The sequence below is a fragment of the Ischnura elegans genome, chromosome 12, assembly GCF_921293095.1.
Source record: "Ischnura elegans chromosome 12, ioIscEleg1.1, whole genome shotgun sequence".
NCBI classification, from domain to species: Eukaryota; Metazoa; Arthropoda; class Insecta; order Odonata; family Coenagrionidae; genus Ischnura; species Ischnura elegans.
Genome location: NC_060257.1, coordinates 17,586,352 through 17,601,100, shown reverse-complemented (window position 1 = coordinate 17,601,100; position 14,749 = coordinate 17,586,352). Strand labels below are relative to the sequence as shown.

The following is a 14,749-nucleotide window of genomic DNA, read 5'->3' as shown; positions in this document are numbered from 1 at the left end:
ATTATCATCGATTATCCGGCATATTTTTACATTCGCTATTATTCGACCGTGTATTATTATTATTATTGTTCTTTAGAACTTGGAATCTTGCCACCGATAATGATGATAATCGAAGACCATCATCGATCCGGTAAAATTAGCAATCGAGGATCCATCAACAATGGACAAACCCTAAGCCTAAGAGAAATCAAAAAATTATTTAAAATCATTGACTATTTTTTACCTATAATTACTGCATCTGCTTAAAGTTAAATATTTAGTGCCAAAATGGTGTAAAATGTATTTCCAGGAATGCCTTTTTTAAAAAATTTCCCCCGCTGCCAAGGGGGTTGCTACCCCAGGTCGTCTTATCTCCCCCCAAAGCATATTCCTAGTTACGCCACTGATCTAACATTGTTTTCAACATCCCCTCCCCGCTAATTACTCTCTCCATCCATACCTTCTGTCTCCTCCGTATCTCATCTAAAAGCTGCCTCTCTTAACCCACCATGTCCAGCACTTCGTCATTCAAAATGGCTCATGTTATCTTCGAAATACTCCGCCAGCCGCAAAATAGGTGCATGGACACCTGCAGTTTTACTCAAGGGGAATAAAAAGAGTGGTTTGATTGCCTATTAAGCGTTCTTTCCGTAGCTTATAAAATTTGACTCATACCCTTTAAAAATAACCTGTGATTACAGTTTAATAAAAAGCACGGTTTAATGAACATCGCTTTTAGGCATGTAGTCAGAAGGCGATTTTTGTTTTTTTTTCTGCAAAAAGAGAGTATGAACCAAAGCAGTCAAGATTGCATGAAATAAAAATTATAACTTAATAAATTTTTTGGGCGCCTGATCTCGTACTCGCATTTTTTGGGAGATTAATTCATTTTCATTGTTCCGGGGGAAAACGCATTCGTCTACCCGTCTTTGCGGCGAAATATTTCTCTTATTATATCATATGTCATCAGAATAGCTCAATTATTTTTCCACGTCGGCCTCGGTGGCGGCGGGGATAAATTCTAGCCTGCCAAGGCGATGGTCGCGGGTTCGAGTCTCGCCTGGGCATGGGTGTTTTTATATCTGTTATCCAATTATATGAAAACGATCGTAATTGGAGAACCTGTGATCATTAGAGACATTGTTATCATTATATATGCTGGACCTAGAAATATAGTGAAGCTCTAAGATGATATTCTCGGTGTCGCTTCGAAAGATATCTGTCCATATTTGCTCAAGCAATATAAACCTAGCTCGTTGCCTCCTATTTTCTGGTTGATCCTCTCCTAATTCATGTAAAAGCTATGCAATGCTCCCTATTCGCTCGTAGCAGTTTTCGACTAATCGCGGATTCTCTTTGTTTGATTCAAGGATTAATATTTCTGCTCCGAAGTCCGTATGCTTGCTGCGTATTCAAGGTGAGGTCTGGAGAGTAAGAACTAGCACCTCTATGTGTACTATACGATAGGTTTGAATTAATCGTTATTCCAATCGTCTTCATCTGACGCCTTCATTTCAGCTCTATCCACATCATATACATGGGGATAATCCGATGCCCTACCCAAGAAATGCATTGTCGTGCATTTGCTTCGATTTGAATTTGTTTACAAACGGCCATTATTCTCGAATAGCACGCTTCAAATTCACTTGGTAATACCTGCGAGTACAGAGGCGCCGACTCCATGGAGCCTGAGGGGGCCCGAGCCCCCTCGCAAATTCGTAATGGGTGTGAGGAAAAAATATGTCAGGCTTGTCGATTAACCCCGGAGTGTCCAGATATCGAGATTCGAGATATCAGGGTTCTAATGTTGATCATTTTATTTATTATTACAGTATTCTACCGATTAAGGTAGGTTTCCATGGAGTGCGCAAGAAGTTATCAGGAAGCCTCCCTTTCCTTCCAGCACTGCCTTCTTTAATTCACTGTAAGGTTGATCATATGACTCTTCTAAAATGCTTAAAAACTTAAAACTCACTACTTATAACATTTCCCGGGGCAAGATCCCCGGTTTGGGCCCCCGGCATTCCTGCGTGAGTAAGTGTGTGATTTATGCTCCCAGAGATGAATTTAAAGCTTTTGAAATCTTTTGCTAATTAAAGAAAATAAAAATTCCATTATTGGTTCATCGTAAAGAGTCTTAATTTCATTTTAGGAACCACGTTTTTTATCACTAGTTCCTGAAAATTAATGGCTATGCCATTGTGTCTCTACCGTACCGATGGTCGGCGAATTCGATAGGTTCTACCGGTGAGATATTTCGGCGCTTCGCCTTTCGCCGTGGCGTGTGAAGTTGCTTTATCCGTTCGAGAGGAACCCCTCCATCTTTAAGTGAGTGCCATTGTTAACAGAAACTGGGCCACGTGCTAGCGGAGCCGCAAGAAAAGTGAAAATCGGCACCGCGTCGTTCATCCCATAGGGTTTGCAACGGGAGGATAAAACTCGTGCGGAGTGAGCGTGTTTTTTGTCATTTCTCCGTCCAACTGGCCATGTCATCCATTCTCTGTGTGTGCCCAGGTAGGCGCCCCCGCCCTGGCACGTAACAATGGAGAAAACTCCTGGCTTGCAACAATTGGGGATGGCACTGAATAGTTGTGAAAGTCGATTTGAATAATTCCTAATAGTTTTTGGCAAAATTATAACATTTTATACAGCTAATAAGAGTTTTTATAAAGCCTAGGCGAAAGGTAATATTCAAAATAGTCGACAAAACCTAGTCGAGATATCTTTCTTGTGTAGCTTGCAAAATTAGGGATGGAATGAGATAGTTTTGAAAGTCTATCGGAATGATTACTCTCAGCGTTTGGCATAAGAATTTCATTTAAACACCTGAGAAAAGTTTTATATTGCCTGCATCTAGGTTAACAGTCAAGGACGGATCTAGGATTTTTTCTGTCGGGCACCAGTGCCCGACAGGCAAGCGGTTTTCTCATATTTGGGAATGAAAACTACATGTAAAAATTACTTTGCGAAATATACTCTTAATTTTAATACCAAAGTTATTAATTTGTGTATAATAACAATTTATATTAAAATATATAATTTATTAATACTTGTCTTACAAATACCGTCTATTTTTTAGCGTCTGAGGGTCGAAGGGCACGTGCCCCCATGCCCCTCCCCCTAAATCCGCCTATGTTAACAGTATTATTCAAAGAGGTCGCGTGAAAATGTCACAGAGGACGAAGGATGGTCGAATCAAAAGTTATTTCCGTGAAATTACACCCTTCTTTTCGAAAGTTACTCTCGTTGAAGCACTGCCACTTGAGTGTTGTCTAAAGAGGGAAATCGAAGGTCTCCCTTCCCGAAATGAGGAAAGTAAATAAAAATTAGTACCGTAGTCTGAATTAGTTTTATGAATCATGGGAGTGTATGGTCGCTACTTGCGGCGATACTCCTTCGCATTAAAATTCGTATTGATTATTATAAAATATCATTGTGTGTCCTAATTTAAATAAAAGTCAGCCTTGAGATCAAGTCAATGTTTGGAGTTGCTAATTGTAGTCCCCTTAGGAGCAATTTTAAGGGAAGGAGCCTGTTCTCCCTCCCCAAAAATTAGGATTTATATACGTCAGTACCTGTTGTATATACAATTTTTTCTTCGGGTATTTTTGATGAAGTTTCGCATTGTTCTTTGCAATTCAAGCCGTTGATTTAACTTGGTTCCTAGTGATACCGCGTCAGTGTGGATAGTGTAATGTGTACCCGAGTGAATGATACCTAAAACTAATATTTTAGCTGTATTTTTTGTTAATGTCAGCCGACGTTCCTCTGTCAATACTATCTCCAGCGAGATTATTCAGATCCAAAGTTGGTTGTACCGTATGCCTCTCCAGAGGTGAGTGTGGATGTACGGATGCTTGAGTAAAATGAATAATTACGTAGAGTTATTTTAAGTAGCGTAGAAGACACTTTCTTGAGAAAACACACTCTCAACCGGCTGTAAGTAGGTATATTAAATTTTTTGTGATGAACTGATCATTTCAAACTCACGCTTTCATCTTGAAAATTTTACGATAAATTGGATAGACCCTTGCCAACATTTACGTGTATCTCAAATGAATATATTTTTCAAAGATTTTACCGAGAAAATTTTTCTCATTTGAGAAACGATATAATATTTACGAGGCTCTACTTAATGTACCCTGAAAATTTCTAGAGGATAGTGTAAGTAATAAAAGAGTCATTTGTCGAAAATAGACCAGCTAGACCTTTTCCAACATTTACCAGTACCTCAAACGTTATGTTTTAGATACATTTACAGGAAAAAATTGTCAGATTTGAGATAAAGGCTAATATTAATAAGGCTGTATGTCCTCTTGAAATTTCAAGAGAATAGCGTCAGCTCTAAAAGAGTAGTTCGTTTATTTAGATTATTCTTCATCCTGTTAAACAGCGATTATGAGATACGTAGCTCTAAATATACGGCAGTCATAAGAACGTAAGCACCTACAGTTAAGAAAATCCAGTTCTGCCGTAAATTCTTCGTTGCTTTGTTATTTTTGGGGAAGTTTCCGTAAACTCTCCTTCGGTGCTTCGGAAACCTGCATTTGTTCGTGCTTACAAGTGTCGTACGTTCTTCAAATAAGCGGAAACCAGTGCTTCGTCCCGTGTTTCGTAATGCTCCATTTTACCCATAGACAATCACGTGGGAGAAACATCCCGGCTATTTCCGCCCATACATCGTTGAGTAAAGGGGCGATGCTTGTATGCCCTAACAGTAGTCGTTTCCAGTGGCGAAACTCCTCTTTTGAGAACCGTAACATGTCTGATCGTTGTGAGAAATGTAGGTGGTAGAGTCTTTGATGGTACTTCCGTCGGTATTTATTGATAAATATCTGTTAACAGTTATTGTCGCCTTTCGCTCATTTGGCGTTTAATTAGTGATGATTCAGTGTCCTGGAGTCTTAAAGAATTCTAAATGGAAATTTTTGCCCACGTTTCGGTATATATCAATACACCATCAGCGTAATAAATGACTATGAGTACATAATTTGGATACAAAAAAAGATATAAAAGCTTTCGAAAATGGTTTTTACAATGATGAAATAAGAAAGAAAATAATTCAGTGGTGAATTTATTAAAAATAAGAGACTACAATTGTGACAATTTTGACATTTTTTAACGTTTTAGTCAAAATTTATGTTAAAATTGTTAATCTTCTTTTTAAATAATTTGCCACTGAATTATTTATATTTTTTATGTAATTATTGTAAAAATTGTTATATAACCTTGAATATCTTTTATCCATCAAAATGATGTGTTCATATCCATTCATAGGGAAGGTATATAAATATACCGAAACATTGGCAGAAATTGTCTTTTAAAATTCTTTAAGGACTATACTCCAAGGCCCCGGATCAACATTAAACATAAAGGTCAAGAGAAGGAGAAAAAAATAATAATTAGTCAAAATAACAACAGGCTCTTCATTTTTAGGAGAAAAATTTCCAATACAATCGAAATGTTTCCTGAAGTACGGCGAAAAAAGAGATATCAATGAATGCACCTTATTTCCACATACTTATGAATTTGTACGAAAAGCAAATTTTATTCGTTGATAACCTTAGCTCTGACGCAATGATGCCTGACACCATAACTAATAATTTATTTGTATATTAATGGATGCTTTACCTCGGTGTTGCAATCGAGAAAATTCATCCATGACAACCGACTTTAGGGATCATCATCGTTCTTGGCACCCAAGAATATATAATCCGAAGATTGGGCTCGATGTTTCATCATTTGAACACCGATGAGAAAGAATGATTCGAGCTCTAAACGTGCGAGTGTGGTGGTTCGATATAACTGACGTGTGATTGTTTAAAATAGCTTGGTTAAAAACCTGAGAAAATATCATGCAGAAATTATTTGCAGTTTGTTTAAAATCCAGTTCACTGTACGGGCGCTCCATATTAATTTTTCAGTGTTATTATTCTTATTTTTTTGTTGACTTTTTATAAATATTATGATTTTGTGAGTTTAGTTTTTTAGGTCTTAATGAGGTAATCTAATTTCGGTTTTTGAGATTTTTTTGCATAATTATTTTTTCTTACTGCCACCATTAATTAACTGACTTTTATTGAAATTTTGCTCCTTGGTGGCTCTAAGACAAAGCACTAATAAAGGAATCAGTAGTTTTTTCCTCTTATATTAAATAATTTGATACTGATGTAAGTATTAAAAATATATACCTATAACTGCAAAATGATGATCTTTTATGTGTAGCTATGGATATGGTATCATTGTATTAAGTGACCTACCTTTGTAACCACACAAATGGGGTGAATCATTTTCAAAGTTTCTCTTCATAGAGCATGCCAAGCCTCAGCCATTGTGACACCTTGACTGAGTCGACGCCTCAATTGCCTGTACTTCATTTTGTATGCTAAGCGTGAATGGAAAGTTTTTAATTAGAATAATATTGGTGTATCGCACACCATTTGTGCGGCGGCATAGGGAAGCAATAGGAAAGGCAGTAGTGGGCGTATGGACCCCTTAAAGAATCGTCCACTTCTCCCATTGCCCTAGCAAGTAAACATTGCATAGGTATTCACTTTCTCCTTAGATTTATCGCGTAATGGATTCCAAATTGAAATCAAGTTTGTAATCGTCCCAAATTGCACCGATCGTGAAGAATCATGCGATTAATTGGCGGCATCACGCTGTATAATTATCGGTAGAGCATATATGATTGTTTGTTTTCTTTTCACCTGCCGAGAGTGGAGTCCCGATTTCTCAATGAATAGAGTATAATTCATATTCGTAGTACTTCATATCCATCAAATAATATCATGGTTATGCCCTAAAATTTTAAACTTAACTTTACAACATACCTACTGTAAAATGTAAAAGGTTGCCTCGATTTAAAGTTACTTGGCCTAAACGTAGTCGAACTTTTCCCTGCACCAAAATATAATCTCTTTAGTGCTTTAGTCTTTCCTTGTACGCTTGCTGATTATCGCTTCAGAAAATTTGTCTTTTCTCTAAGTCGTAATCGCAAATCTGCCTTACATGGTGGATTATCTTCGATCAAACTCTTGTCTTTAAATTGTGTTAATGTGGATTGCATGTGAGTTTTCTCCACGAGCTTTATCATTAGCATTCTTTGTGACATAAATACCTATATTCTGCATCTCTTTGCACTATTACTATTTTATTAATGGCTTATTGCTTGGAAAAATGAAGTTATGACATCAAGTCAGGGGGATATTATTGAATTTACTCATTCAAAGCATGAGTCTCGTTCCAGTGAAGCCATGAGTTATGAATGCAGGTAGAAATTTTCTCTGTAAAATTTTATTCACTTCAATGAATAGTATCGCGGGCAACTAAATTGACTCATTATGAAATTTCAAATAAGTGCTGCTGGTTTAGGACTGCTCCATTTTACTATACGTGATTTGTTGGAAGTGACACATACATCTCCTATAGCGATTCTCTTTTGTCTATTTTATATGGATCGTTCAATTTCAGTATACCCGTTCCTTGCAACACAGAGTTAGGTACTTCTGTATCCGGTTTATGCCTAGATTATAGGCCATTAAAGGGCAAGGGACGGCCCCGAATGAGTTATATAGGACAGGTTATAAAGGATGTAAAAGAGAAAAAATATGTAGCCATGAAGAGATTAGCGGATAGGAGAGAGAAATGGAGAGCTGCGTCAAACCAATCTTAGGATTGTTGACTAATGATGATGAGTTGTCAATGTTGCCATCAGAAATAATATTTGGGTGTATATTATAAGCTTGGTTGTACTCCATGTTTTCAGGGAAGAGATAGCTGGTAGGGTTTCCCACTTCCATTCCAACAGTGTTTTTCACGTGACACCATCACGTGGACTACCTTTCGTCTGGCTCCTACCCTTCGACCTATCTGGCATGGGTGGTCCTACCGGGAATAATTTAGAATTAATCCCGCCAGTGCAGCTCTAGGGGCCATAGTTACGCGCAAGCCTTTCCACCACGACAAGGTTGTAGCCCAAACTCCATGGAAACCTACCTTAATCGGTAGAATACTATAATAATAATATTATAAGCTTATCCCTTAAAACGTTTGCAAGGGTGATTATTAAAACTTGATTAGAGTTTGACTTCATGTCCCGGTTGATGACTAATATGCCTGGAATTATTTATTATTACGTAGTATTTACAAATACAGTGTAACTAGGTCAGCTTGCGGAGAATCCATTTCTTATAATGATTTCTCAAACTAGACTTCAGGTTGTCTGTTTCCGTGTTTCAGGTTCAGAAGTGATCTGGTACCGCAAGGTGATTACGAAAACTCGAATGAAGAATGGAAGACTTCCTTTCATTTCCCAGAGACGTCTTAACTTTAGTGATATAGGTTTTGCTAATGAGATGTTTGATTGAGAAATGTTTGAACAACCGTTCTAATTGGTAATGGCACTCTTAGAGTTACTGTTAGCAATAACTGATCCAGAATTTAAACAACACATCTACCGCATATATTTCTTCAACGAAAGGTTAGATTTAAGGTATAAATGACTGAATGTTTACAAATATTTTCAGGATATGCTAGCGGGACTGCTTCGGAACTTCATCCACAACTTAATTTGAAGCGTTCAAGCGAGCTAAACATTAGAAAAAATTATTCGATTCGATCAATATCACTTAAATAATATATTAATCGTTGTGGTTTTTGGTTGAACCTCTGCTGAGGTATTTATCAATCTCATTTTTAATTTCTGAAGAATTATTTAACTTAAAAAATTATATACGGCTTATAAGTTGTCTTTTTCACTGTTACGTAATACATAGGTTTTCCACGAAAAGGAGGACTAATATTTATTGTATTCAATTCATAACTCAATCCAATTAAGTATTTATTGGAATATTATTATTTAATTTATTGTGTTTTTAACCTATTTATGGCTTTTCATTAAGTTTTTTCGCGCTCATCTTAAGATCCAATCCAATATCAGCCAATTCTTCGCACATGGTGCTGAAGAATTGGCTGGCGGTAGTGAGTCGGGATTTTTTGGAGAAGGATATAATTTAAGAAAGTCAAAAATAAAATATTATATTTGTGAGCCGTTGTTGTAATTTAATAAAAATACAGCAGTAACTGATTATATATATTTACATTCTGATAATATTTTGCAGAAAATTTTCAGAGAAGAAATAATAATGTATTGTTTATTGTTATTTTATATTTATTAGATAACCCTTGCGACACTTTCACGCTAACAGCTAATTGTTAAGAAACGGTGTAATTTCATTTTTAATGGAGAAGGTGTGTCATAAAGTTCTTTATTTACCTATACTTGTTTTCTTGCAAGAAATTTGAATGCCTCATACTTAGATTTTATTTTTAATATTTGTGCCTGCTTATGTTACGTTTATTTGGTTTAGTTATGGATTTAACGGGTTTTAATTTATTTTTTTGAAGTGTAGAATTAAAAAAGTGTGTGGAGTCGACATATCCATAGCGAGTAGTTGACATGGAAAAATCGAAACTTTTAAGTCAAATTAATGGGTAAATAGAGAAATTGCATATCGTCAGAAACTGGCGAGTCAACGTTAAAATAATGCCTCATTTATCACTGTAGGTGCAGCATTGACGGAGAATATACGGTTTGACAGAAAATGACCTTTCTGTAATAATATTTACCTCAATTTCCGCGATAACAGCGTAATGAGGATTTTACATCGAGGGTTACAACAATATGTTACAAAGGCAAAGGCACACTTCCATGTTCTAGATAGGGGCAACTAATCCAGGCGGAATTCGAATATTTCCTTCAAATACCATACTTTACAGTTTCAAGTGAAGTCCTGACATTTGAAGTATCTGGTCTTATCTCTCCTTCATACGCTAGGACTTGTATACAATAGCTCAATATATTTTGCTCATTGCTTGTGTCTCCAGGTTATGGAATTCGGCTAGTAGTCAACTGAAAGGCGTTGAAAGTTCATTACTAAAAGTGCCAGAATAAAGCCTTAGATTTTGAAAAGTTACGGATAAATTTTTTTGAAATTGAGTTTTTTATTTCTCTTTACCTCAATTTTTGACGTTGATTAGTGACTTGGAATGTAGGTCTTTAAGAATTGAATGCAAAATATTTGGCCTACTTCATCAGGGATTTTTTTTTGCCATGGATATGATTCTTTTTATACAAAGCATTGTCGCAACATCGATTTTTTAAAGATTTGTTAGAACTGAGAAAGGCCATGAAATTCAGAAGAAGTTTTCAAATGAACGTTTTATAAATCAAAATCTGCAAAAGACTGATAACATTTATTTGGAAATGTAGTATGATAAATATGTAATGTTGTATGATAAATTATAAATAGTGACTCTTATATAAATATTTAAAAATCAATGCTGCGAGAATGTTTGACATAAAGAAATTATATTCATTTAAAGAAAACGCCGATAAAAATGTACCGGAAAGTTTGCCAAACAGTTTGCATTTAATTCTTAGAGACACTAATAAACCTTTAAAAATACAATAATATATATAAACTTTTTGAGCGTTTTCCCGTTTAATAGCTGGGGAAAATATTTCTCGAGTTCCGCTCCGCATGAAATGATTCAGTAGTAACGTCGGCCATCGTCATTACGGTTCGACCCCACTGGATGAGGAAATTGGTGGTTATGTATGACCGAGATATGGCTATTGTGGAAGGAACTGTTATGCATTCTTTGAATCATTTTGATGACAGGTTTAGGTACCGCAGTGTGTTGCCTAAGTTAAAGGCCCCTGTTCCAATTGATGATATCTTGCTTAATCCTAACTTCCATAGCTTCTTTTATTGTTCTACCCCAATATCCATGGCTTAGTGACCTGGAATTTTCGTAATTCTCGTTGTCCGTAGTATGCTCTGCTGATAGGGAATTTTGAGAATGATAAATAAGCATGGTGTTTTCTTGTTATTTTATTCTCTTTTGTCAAGTCTCTATGCCTTATCGTGCTTTGATGTGCTACAGTCTGAATCTCATTTTTTTAGTTTTTGCATAGGATGTGTTGATTAGAGGTATGTACGCATTTTGAGAAATATAATTTTTTTGCGAAATTAAATTTTCCAGAATTTTGCCGCAAGAGTCGCATCATAAAAATTTCTAAAATATTGTTATTAATTTCTTGCAGATGCGCTATTATACAGTATTCGTTCGAAAAATTACTAAAAAAATTCCTCATAATTCCTCATGAAAATGAGAATCATAAAAAATCTATGTCGCCAGTGTGTTAAACATAAATGTTAAAGAGTGTGGTAATCGATCTAAATAGTTGAGCAAGTCAATATAAGGGACCTTAAGCTTCTTTACATTAACTATTCAGCAAATGCTGAATAATAGCTGCTAAATTCTCTAATTATTTTTAACGCAAATACACCATTTTTACTATACCATCTAAAACGGACGTGCATAAGAGAATCGTAAATACTTCTCAGGGGATTTTCAGAAAGATTAATAAAAGGAACTATTCCTCGTAATAACTTCAAGTATGCATTTGGTACTAATTTCTTATAAAATAGTGTGTGTTATATTTATCTCCGAGCTCAGTTACTTTTTTATGTTAATTTATCCAACGGCGGTGGGTGTTTCGGCATGTTTCTCTGTACGTACAGCGGTTGGTAATTAGGTGCATATCTTATCGTACTTTGATAAGCTATTGCCTGAATCTCGTTCATTTTTGTATTTTTTTTGCGCTGGACATGATAATTAGAGGCATGCACGTTTTTTAGCGAAGTTTCTTTTTCACGAAATTGGTAGGGCTGCAAAAAGTTTCGGGGGGTTCATTTGGGTAAGAGATACGTTTCGGGGTGGGTTGAGAGGGGCACACTTCAGACAATCTCCAAAATTTTTCATGAGGGATAGAGCCTCTAGACCAGCGGTTCTCAAGCTTTTTTTCTTCCCTTAACCCTATATATGTATATAACTAATATTGTACCCCAAAAATGTAACGTGAACTTTATGCTACATAATTTAACCACGGGTAGGTGACCCTTTTAGTTATAAATAATTGTATGAATAGAAAAAATGCTTTAAATACTCCATATAATATGCAGAGATATTTCGTGGTTAAGAGATGCTTAGTTCCTGGCGTCCGTTATTACCGATTATTTTCGGCGTACCCACAACTGCCGGTGGCATGCGTAACCCACAGGGGTACAGGTACGCATGCAACCGGCTCTAGATCTCCTTGCTCGCTATGACTTTACAAAAATATATTTCCATCGCCCCGAAAACAGCTCATTTAAGACCTTTACTTCGTGGGGAATAACATGAAACAAGACCATAACACACAGCCATGCCCTGGGTTGGAGCCACCTACCCGGGTGGGACTCGAACCCGCGACCTTCATTTTGGCATGCGAGGACTTTACCTCGCCGCCACCACTTAGATAGTAGTGTGTTGAGTGGTATATTGTAAATTGTGCAGTGTATTTTTATTGCGTGTGTAAGCGGAAGGAGAGAGACTCACGAAGTTCCTCGAAGAACCGCGTTCGGTTTGGCTTGAAGGCGTCTGGTGGCGGTGGCCGCGAGGATGTGGTGGCGATGTCGGCTGCCGCCTCCGCCGTGGCCGCCTCCACCTCTAGTAGGGAGACGTCCCGCCAGGTGCCGCGGCGGTTGGACGAGAGGCGCCGAAGGGCCGCAGCCGCACCACGACCCGGTTTACCCTTCGCCTCCTCCGCTGCAATTCACAAAGGTGCAAAGGATTAGTGCATTATTTAACACAATAGTACACAAGCAGTACACAAAATTTACCGAGGTAAAGTACGGAGTAAAAACGTTTGCATGAGATAATGACCTTACTTAGCTCAGTGGGGTTAGGCACGTCGCACAGTGGGCTGAAATCGAAAAAAGCTGGCCAAAAATCGCTGTAGTCTTAATTATTGCTAAATTAATTTAACTATTTGCGAATTTTGTATTGCAAGGATACAATGAAACTTATTTAGAATGATGTATTTCACTATATGGTTTAGAAGGGCAATAAAATTTAAAAATACGAAAAAGTGACGCGGGAGTATAGTTGCCAAGAGGATGTCGAAAATTTGATACGGCGATATCAAGGAAAAGATGGAGTTTCTTCTACAGCGTTTAATCCATCTTATGGCTTTCCATAAGGTAAGTGACAATTGAAAATTACTACTGAGCCTTTTAAAATTGATTGTAAAATTGATTTTAAAATTGGTCATTGAAGCGTAATAATAAAGAATAACATGCCATTAACTAATATTTTTATTGCTAATTGTTCATTGCCGACGCGATGCACGGAAGGATGGAGACAGGCCCAGGGTCAATGTGATAGTTTAGGGTTGGGGTTACGTTACCAGGAAATGAATACTTGTACGAGTAATATAAGAAACCGGAAAGAACTGTGAAGAGGTATGAAGAAAATGATAGCATCAAAGCATGTTTAAAGCATGCCTATAAAACTTGACTAGACCTCGTCAAGAAGAAAAGCAAGACGAGAAAATAATATAAATGGATAATATTGACTCATGCCGATTTAAAACAAGCCTAAGCATTCTCTAAAACTGTAAATATATTTAAAAATTTACCATTTGCATAACTACATTCTGATTTTGAATCTCCAAAAACTCTAAAAGCGTGCGCTTTCTTTGCAGTGCAGCTTTTTTCTCTGTGACCTTTTTTGCGACACCCTGAAATTCTCTTTTTTGGCGACTATCCGCGGTACATCTGTTGAGGTGACCACTGGCCACTGCACTTGGGGAACCTATCCTCTGATAGTCCATTTTTCGATAACGCTACGTTTCATAACGCCTGCCGTAAACGAACGACAATTTTAACTTTCAACATTTTGAAGATATAATAAATGGCTGATCTAACGAATTTGATGGCTTCCAATGCGTGCGGTTTGACAATAAAATATGAGTACAAGCAACTCATCTACCACTCAAGCCACACCGAAACAAAATTCTGGCTATGTGCCTGGTTAGGGAGTGGGGGGTGCAGAAACATAATTATTATTCCCGCTCCCCCCGCCATCTAATTTACTATTAGATTTGTTGTATGATTTTTTTTTGGAAAGAAGTGCTTTACAATTTTGTCTCAAAAAGGGGTTTACCATTGATTTAGTAAACCTTTTAATTTCCTTTTGCAACCAAATTCTTAAGAAATTACTTCTGGAAAGGGACTTAGAAACCAATGTATCTCGATAAAAAGCGCTGGAAATAAAATAATTAGGAGAAAATTATTTTTATAAACGGAATGCGGATGAATTTGATGGTGTGCTTTTTGGTTGAAGATCAAGCAAGAATTCGCTCTCTTCCTTGAACCTAGAACTATTGTATAAGAATCTCTTGAATATTGGTTCTAACCTGAGCCTTGACTTTTATTTTGAAGAATGGTTTATTGTTGTATTATCAGTAATTAATGCTTTGATTTTATACCGACGCACGTATTTAAGAGAGATTTACCAAACCGTCACGCGAGGGCTCTGAGTGATAAAAAAACAAATATCGTGGATCTAGCGCATTTTAATCTTGTAATATATTTTCCACTTTTGAATTTTTCTGTTTATGGATACTATAGCTATGTAATATCTTTTTGTTCGATGTCCTATTATATTACATTATGACTGTAATTAATCCTTGTTAATCTACACTCACATTGCTTTGTACTATCTATAGTACAAAGCAATGAGAGTGTAATTATACTGTGGATAACTTTGGCAGATAGACGGTACTGTAATTTAATTGAATATAGTACACCATGGATATCAAACCTAACCGTTATGATTTTATCATGCGATTGCCAATGACTTAATTTGACCTAATGGT

General features: G+C 36.7%; 1 protein-coding gene across 1 annotated transcript in view; it reads right to left on the bottom strand.

The window, feature by feature from the left end:
* LOC124169682 (serine proteinase stubble-like) overlaps positions 1–14,749 on the bottom strand; it is a 66,495-nt gene that overhangs the window by 28,570 nt on the left and 23,176 nt on the right. Inside the window, exon 3 of the mRNA XM_046548353.1 lies at positions 12,427–12,636. Within this exon, the coding sequence (XP_046404309.1) occupies positions 12,427–12,636 (210 nt within the window). The remainder of the gene's footprint in view (positions 1–12,426; positions 12,637–14,749) is intronic.